The 8862-nt window shown below is 38.9% G+C and overlaps 1 protein-coding gene across 1 annotated transcript in view; it reads right to left on the bottom strand.

Annotated features, from left to right (window-relative positions):
- Positions 1–8250, bottom strand: part of LOC101862424 (MOXD1 homolog 1-like) — a 10775-nt gene extending 2525 nt beyond the window's left edge. Inside the window, exons 1-6 of the mRNA XM_005101009.3 lie at positions 8142–8250; positions 5972–6138; positions 4617–4755; positions 2560–2667; positions 1887–1983; positions 138–307 (exon numbers count right to left, since the gene is read on the bottom strand). Coding sequence (XP_005101066.2) covers positions 138–307; positions 1887–1983; positions 2560–2667; positions 4617–4755; positions 5972–6138; positions 8142–8250 — 790 coding nt within the window. The remainder of the gene's footprint in view (positions 1–137; positions 308–1886; positions 1984–2559; positions 2668–4616; positions 4756–5971; positions 6139–8141) is intronic.
- Between the last annotated feature and the right edge of the window lie 612 nt (positions 8251–8862).

Here is an 8862-nt window from a genome sequence, read left to right as displayed (position 1 = left end):
GGAGGGGATAATAATAATGATAAAAATAAAAATGTTTTTTTTATATAGCACATTCCCTGCTCGACAGCAAACTCTTAAGTAACTTCCAAATGGACGGCTGAAATTAATTATTAACTAGCTGTATCCGTTTTTCTTACAGGCCGATACGATAGGCAGAGCGTCCCTGGGGTACATGGTCAAGAAGCCAAAGCACATCTCGTCATTGGTACCGTCACCCCAGTAGACCCAGCGGTCAGAGGACAGAGAGTTGAACACACACGTCGTCTTGATCTCGTCCCCAGGCAGGATTTGAACCGGGGGCTGGTGGCTGGTTGGTGCGAGAAGAAGAGGAAGTAAAAAAAAAGAATGCGCAAGCATTCTTATAAAATGAAGTAATGAAATGAAGTAAATAAAATGGACATCTTTTATTATTAAGCCTTGAAGAATGTTTGGTTTTCTGAGGTAGACTCAACATTAATTTTAACTAACAATCAAAGACATGCAAGCGCGCCATGTGTATAACATCGACTGTTTTAAAACCATTTTAGACATTACAGCATTGGATTTAGAAAATAGTTTCTGTTTTTTGTATATTATAATTCGTCATTCTGAAACACTTTACGCCATCAGTCTATGAGGCTCTTTATTATTTCTTTCTCCTCCCTGTTTCAGTCTTGTCTCTCAATATCAAGGAGACAAAAAACTTTTCCCGACGGGGAATCAAACCCCAGTCTCCTGAATGACAGGCACGGATACTTATCACTATTCTACAGACTTCAACAAATGTTGAGGACCTCCTTAACAGACACCCCTGATTTGTTTAAAATCCGTAACAAAAAATACAGCAAGGAATATATTTTTAAAATTTTTTGCTCCGAAAGTGTTAATGGGTTACCAGTGCGTGCTGCAAAGCCTCCTAAAGGACCAAAACCACTACGTGCAGCACGGAAATCCTCGGGGGATTTTAGCCAAACGTGCTGTTTTTCTATCGACTTCTGTGTGGCACTACAGATATTCCTGAGTTAAAATTTCTGGTGTACGTCATAAACGGACAGACGGTCTCGAACTGTGCTCACTTTGGAGGCAATGTAAGCCACCGTTTGCGTAAAATCCAGTTAGGCATCAACATGCCACCAAGACGAAAGCTGAGAGACTTTGATCGCGCCAGAGCTATGGCATGGCTGCAGGATGGAGTTGGAGCCTGAGAAGTTGCCAGAAGGCTTGCAGTGTCACACTCTGTCATTGTCCGCTTTAGGCAGCGCCATCAAACCACTGGATCAGTCCAAGAACGCCCACGTGCAGGTCGACCCAACAAGACCACTCAGAGTGTTTGCAAGTGGTCCTTAGCTTATGTTGAAGTCTGTACTAATGACACACTTCCCTTGCTGCAACATTATAGCTTATTCGATGTGTGACGGGTTGGCTTACACACAAATCTCAGCTGTGCCCACCAAAGACACGTTCACTTCAGCAGCCGTGAATATTTCTATTCGGGATAATAGACCATTACTTTGTACCAAATGAAGACTACAAGGGGAAAACGACGGTAGTCACAAACTGAAAATCGTGAGAGTACTAATTTGAACGCTTATTGAGTCATAAGTGTAATTCTGGTCAACTGGTGGTTGAATATTGTTGTTAGATTTACAATTCAACAACACTTAACAATAAACCACCAGTCAAACAAATCTGAAATTACGAGTCGACAAGCTTTTAAAATTGGCACCCTCACAATTTCCACTTTGTGACTACCGTCATTTTACCCGGTGCTCTTCAAATGTAAAAAAAATAAATTTGTAAAGCTAAATAGAAAGGTAGATAGAAAGGTAGATATATAGACAGACAGATAGATAGATAGATAGATAGATAGATAGATAGATAGATAGATAGATAGATAGATGGCTCACTCGTGCTGAATGGGATTGTCGTAGCTGTAGTAATCTTCATTGGACAGCTCCTTGATCAGCCTTCCGTTCCTGAACAGCTCGATCTTCATAGCCCGACCTGAATAATTATATAGGTAAAAAAGGGAACGTTTAACGTTACGAGTCTCACACTTATTGTGAGGCGTGCTGACACAATGACTTACTTACCACAATCCACAAACGGAGACATATTGACAAAAATTCGACCATAAGATCAAATTTGTAGAATGTTTTTATTGATGTCATATTCTTAAACTATAACATTTCTTTTATTATTTCACACTTATAAACTGTAAAGACTTCTCCTATAAACGTGATGTATCTATTTCTGTAAGGCTTGAATCCGAGAAGTAACTCATTTTGTCAGAACGCTTCACATTTGATTTTTAAATCAAAGTTAAAATAGTGTCAATATCAGCATACAGCAGTAGTAACAACAACAACAACAACAACAACAACAACAACAACAACAACAACAACAATAACGAAAGCAACAACAACAACAACGCAAACAACAAAAAGCAACAGCAGCAGCAACCACAGCAACAACAACAACACGACCAACATCCTGCTCACCCAGATAGTGCATGTGGTTGAACACCACCACCACCACCACCAACAACAACAACAACAACACCAACATCCTACTACTCACCGAGATAGTGCATATGGTTGAACACACTGATGACGTAAGCAGGTTTAGCGAAGAGAGCGCGTGTACAGTCGCTGGGGCATGTTCCAATCTGCTCCACCCTGCTTTCACCTGAAGAAATATAACGATGATTGATTAACTTCGGTGTTTTTCGTTAAAACAAGTTCTTAAGTTAAATGTGTCTTTAAAACGTTCGAAATTCTAGGTGCCTTTAAAAAAGAGAGGGTTCATTTAAAGGGCAATAACTCAATTTTAACATAACTTAGAACAAATTATATTCAACAAAAGCGTTACATATGTGCATATTTATGTAGAAAATCTACAGAGACCTGTTCGCAAAATATCAAGTTTAGAGAATTCTAACTTAATTTCAACTCCTTAAAAATCGGATGCAATTTTTGCGGTAAAAAACATGCTTTTATTGAAACCGACATTGTCAGACTAACCAAGGGAAAAAGTTGGCTATCTACAGCTTCAGGTTTGAGAATTTCTGTCTAGAAAACTTCGAATGTGCCTCAGGGAATTTTGAATGCCTCCCTGGCATGTTCCTGGAATTATTTTTTGAACCTCATGTTCAACACCTACGAGGTCCCATCATGAAAATAAGCAGATCCTGTATCTGTATCCATATATCCATGAAGACTATTTTGCTGTATGGTTCAAAGACATGGAGGCTCACAGCATCAGCAGCAAGGAAACTACAGAGCTTCAAAAATGGATGTCTGAGAAGGATAGTGGGGATCAAGTGGTACGATCGAGTCACAAATTAATGCTCAACTGTGGGAAGAACAAGCTTAAGGCCAGTAAAGGAAGACGTACAGGTGAAGAAATGGAACTGGATTGGACACACCCTGAGGAGAGCCCCGACAAGCATCATCAGACAGGCTTTGACGTGGAATCCACAAGGAAAAAGTCAGAAAGGAAGACCAAAGATGACATGGAGGCGAGGGGTACAAAGGAAATGGAAAAGGCGGGGACACCATGGTAACAGCTAGAAAAGGATGCTTAGGACAGTCTTCAGCTGGAAAAATGTTATTGATAGCCTGTGCTCCACTGGGAGTTAAAAAGGGCACGGGAGAGAGAGAGAGAGAGAGAGAGAGAGAGAGAGAGAGAGAGAGAGAGAGAGAAAGAGAGAGAGAGAGAGAGAAAGAGAGATCTGTTGGAACAACTTGGCGGTATCTTGAGAATCCTCTGTCCCATCATGAACGTGAGCAGATCTTGTATCTGTATCTGTATCTGTATAAGTATATCTATTCTTATATCTATATATGTATGCTTCCAGGGAAGCTGAGAATGTTTCTGAGTGTTCTAAGGTATGCTGGGGTATAATGTAGTGTAAAGCGCATAGAGGTTGCTTTCGAGTGGGGACATGCACTATACACATGCTATTTATTATTATTATTATTATTATTATTATTATTATTATTATTATTATTATTATTATTATTATTATCTATATCTGTTGGCCCCATCTGGCGGTATCTTGAGAATCAGCGGTCCCGTTATAAAAGTGAGCAGATCTAGTGTCTGTATCTGTATCTGTATGTATATCTATTTCTATATCTATATCTGTATGCTTCCAGGGAAACTGAGAATGTTTCTGAGTGTTCTAAGGTATGCTGGAGTATAATGTAGTGTAAAGCGCATAGAGGTTGCTTTCGAGTGGGGACATGCGCTTATTATTATTATTATTATTATTATTATTATTATTATTATTATTATTATTATTATTATTATTATTATTATCTACATTTATACCTGGCGGTATCTTGCGAATCCTCTGTCCCGTCTTGAAAGTAAGAAGATCCTTTATCTGTATCTGTATCTGTATCTATATATCTATATCTATATCTATAACGATATCTATCTATCTATCTATCTATCTATCTATCTATCTATCTATCTATCTATCTATCTATCTATCTATCTATCTATCTATCTATCTATCTATCTCTTTCTCTCTCTCTCTCTCTCTCTCTCTCTCTCTCTATATATATATATATATATATATATATATGTATATATATATATATATATATATATATATCTGTTGGACCTACCTGGCGGTATCTTGAGAATCCTCTGTCCCGTCATAAAAGTGAGCAGGTCCTGAATCTGTGGCAGGGAGGGCCTGTAGTAGAGTCTGAGGCCGCTGGAGTCCCGGTAGTTGGTCACGCCGGCTGGGTTGTTCCAGTGAGTCTGCACAAGTTGATCGATTGATTGATTGATTGATTGGTTGATTGGTTGGTTGGTTGGTTGGTTGGTTGGTTGGTTGGTTGGTTGGTTGGTTGATTAATAGATAGATAGATAGATAGATAGATAGATAGATAGATAGATAGATAGATAGATAGATAGATAGATAGATAGATAGATTGGTTGATTGGTTGATTGATTGATTGATTGATTGATTGATTGGTTGATTGCCTGATTGGTTGGTTGGTTGGTTCACTGGTTAGTTGGTTGGTCTGTTTGTTGGTGGGTTGGTTGATTGGCTGGTTGAATAATTGGTTAATTGATTGAGTGACTAAGTGAGTGAGTGAATGAGGGAGCGAGTGAGCAAGTGAGAGACGGATGGAAGGATTGATTTAAAGATGATGGATAGACGTATTAATTAAATGTTTATTGAATTGATTTGTTGATTGATGATGGATAGATGGATGGGTTGATTGATTGATTGATTGGTTGATTCATAGATTGATTGATAGCGAAAAGATAAATGAATTGTCTGGTTGGTTTTAATTGATTGGATAATTGTTTGGTCGATGAATTGATGGCTTCACTGGTCAGTTCTAATTGTTCCCTTTTCAGTCGATTGATTTATTGACTGTTTAAATTACTAATTAATCAACTATTTAGTTGTTAAACTTGTTGATTAATTGGATGACTGATGAGGAACTGGCTAATTATATTACTTACTAAGTATAGCCGGGGTTCTTGAATGGTTTGTTTGGTGAAAAGACTCTTTATTTCATTCGTTAATTCATATTTCAACTAACCAGTTCGTTAATTCGTTACTTGACTGATTCAATGACTGTTTTACCAACCTACACCTATCATTTAACTAATTAAATGAATGATTGGTAACATATATTACTAGATGACCGGTCTATTGCTTGACTGATGCATCAATGGAAAGAGGTTTAAATGATTTTTCTTGCAAATCTAAAACAAAAAAAAACAAAAAAATAATGATATTAAATCAAGGAAGGAGTAGTATTTTGGTTTCTTTTTAAGATCTGTATTAGAGCTAAACGTACGGCTGACACATATATATATATATATATATATATATATGTATATATAATATCTATAATTATTAAAAAGACATGCTTCTGTTTCATTTTTATAACGTTAGCGTTAGTCCTATCTGCCTTTGCTCAGATGAGTCACGAAGGATGTGAAAGTTTCAACGTACCTCCAGACGGACTCGCTGATAGCCCGAGGCTCCGATCCTGAAGCCCAGGTTCTCCGGCAAGCAGACGCCTGGAACCCCGACGGCCCACAGCCCTATGATGGTGTTACAGTCGTTGTTGGATTGAGACATGCCACACGACTCTGGTGCAGGGATTCGAACTCCGTTGGCTGGTGAAAGAAAGTTTAGTTTTAGTAAGAGTTTAACGGCACTTGCAACACAATAAGGTGTGTGTGTGTGTGTGTGTGTGTGTGTGTGTGTGTGTGTGTGTGTGTGTGTGTGTGTGTGTGTGTGTGTGTGTGTGTGTGTGTGTGATATAAGTGCCGAAGATTAGAAGTGTTACAAAAGAGGTAACACAGACAAAAAAGAAAGAGGAGAGATAAGGACGATAGATGTTTGATAGGAAAAAGGGGCAAACTACACCAGAGCTCCCGCCAACCACCCACGGTGAAAAAAAGAGGTGCAATAAGATGCTTTCTTCCAAACGTACAAGTTATTCTTTTGTCACAAAAGTAATACTGCTTTAGTTGAGGGACGGCTTTTGTTGAACTGTCCACGTCTTTTTATGCAAGAAAAAAACTGAAATTATGCAAACTGAGCCCAAAAATGTGAAATTATGCGATTTTGTTAATTTTAACAAAGAATGGTTATTTTATCAGAAATTCTGCAAAAAATGATCAAATTTGGCTAAATTAAAAGGGGTGCATAAAACTACTGGGACAGGTTGAATCTTGCGTAAAATGACTGGGCCAACTTTGACCTCTACTGAGACACAGTGAACTCTTCTAAGGCTTGAACCTTTAGGTGAGGCAGCGTGATGGAATCAGGCTCTCGTCAATGTTTGGGCGTATAGAGTTATTGGTATCACCTTAAAGCTTGTTCATTTGTCTTTATTTGGATGAAAAAAAATATCCATTTATCTTGAATACAAGTCGAGATATTTACGAAAGAAGGAGGTGGGGGTCACCTGTTTTCTGAGGTAACATTAGTGAGAAAATGGCCGCCAAATGTTAGTTATTTCCTTAGCTTAAGAGTCCATGATAACTGAAAATTAACATTTTCTGTGCCTTTAATCAAGGTTTTTCAGAAAAATCCACTTAGAAATGAGTTCTCTAAAGGACATGACAGTTGTTGAGCCAAAAAACAAAAATTGAATAAAAATTCACAAACCTGAGGGAAAATGCAAGCTTTTTCATTTTGATTAGTTTGACGAGAGCCTGATTTCACCACGCTGCATCACACTGGTCTTCCGAACGCTGTTTCTATACCACAAAATGCGTTTGGTAACGTTGCTTTTGGTTATAGATTCTCGTTGACTGAATTTCTGTTTTTTTCCCCCAGTGTTTTCGTATTACGTTTTACGCCTAAACCTACACAAGTTGGATTGTTAAGGAGACGGGTAGCTTTGATTGGACTCAATCTCCATGCATGACTGATATTTCTAGCTAAGCCCCCCTGTAACAACACCCTGTATTGTTATGGTTTCAGTATGGCACCGTTCTTGCAATAAAAAAAAGTGCGCGGCCTTGAGTTTAATGAGCAATTAATTACCAATGATTATATAGGCAGCACCTCTTTATTTTTGTCGATTATGCACGAAAATCGAGATCTTTTAAGGTCTTTGAGAAAGCATAGGCGCATGCAAAAAATCAAACCATTTCGGCACTTAGATTCGGGGTAATGAGGTCGACAAGTAGTCCATTTATTGGAGTTGCTCAGACTATAACAAAATCATATTTTTTCAGACTAAACTTGCTGCAAAACAAAGCAGTGAACAGGCGTACGACTTGTAAAGGGTTATACGGGGTGCCCACTACGGCTGGATCGGGCCGATCGCCCGACGCGGTCTCCTGAACCGGAAAACAAACACGTTTGTTTTATAGGCGGCCGAGTCGGCGATCGATCGGCCCAATCGGACGATCCCATCCGTAGTGGGTACCCCGTATGAAACTGACAACAAATACGTTTGTTTTTATGGCGACCGAGTCTATTTTAAAATTTGTTTTGTTTAAGAAATAAAACAATTAGTATTACTGGACACATCGTTCTGGCTGTAGTTTTATTTGAACGTTTGTTTTTTAGGTGACCGAGTTGGGCGATCCCATCCGTAGTGCCCGATTGGCCGATCCCATCCGTAGTGGGCACCCCGTATTAGTATTACAGTTCAACTCACGATCGGTGCAGCCGTAGAGCAGGATGTGGTGAAGGACGTTGGCGTTGTCGATGAGCGGCTCGTACGCGATGATGTGGTAGTCCTGGTCACTGGGTAGGTCAAAGGTCATACAGAAGTAGTTGGTCTCTGTGGCGGGAACTCTGGTGTCGGTGAACCGGAGGTCGATGGATCTCACCTCTGTGGACGGAAGTAGACCACAAGACATTCAGTTAACCCTATCCGTACGTCGTATTTTACTATCGTATCCATACGACGTAGGGAACCCTGTGCCACCACTTAACCCTATCCATACGTCGTGTTTTACTATCGTATCCATACGACGTGGGGAACTCTGTGCCACCACTTTCCAAAGAGGAAATTTACTCGTTTATCCGATCCGTTCGCTTTGCATAGTAGTCTGTCAAAATGATTTTTTGAGAAATACCGAAAGTTTTAAAGAGATCTTTGTAAAAGTCTAAAATGTGAAGAATACAAACCCGGGGGTACAAAACGACCCGTGGGCGTACGGTTGAATATGAGAATTTTTTTCTGAACATTTTTTTTTACAGGATGTTTAAATTTTCTCTTCATAATATGATTTTTAAAAAATCAATTTTGGTTTATTTAGACAAAATTTCAAGTATTTCCTTGTTATTATGCCTAATAAATGTAAAATTAGATTTACAAAAAAAGTTGTCTAATTTTTCCATCAAAATGGCTCCCAAAATCATAACTCCACACT

This window comes from Aplysia californica, unplaced genomic scaffold, assembly GCF_000002075.1.
Source record: "Aplysia californica isolate F4 #8 unplaced genomic scaffold, AplCal3.0 scaffold00267, whole genome shotgun sequence".
NCBI lineage: Eukaryota > Metazoa > Mollusca > Gastropoda > Aplysiida > Aplysiidae > Aplysia > Aplysia californica.
This window is presented reverse-complemented; position numbering and strand designations above follow the sequence as displayed.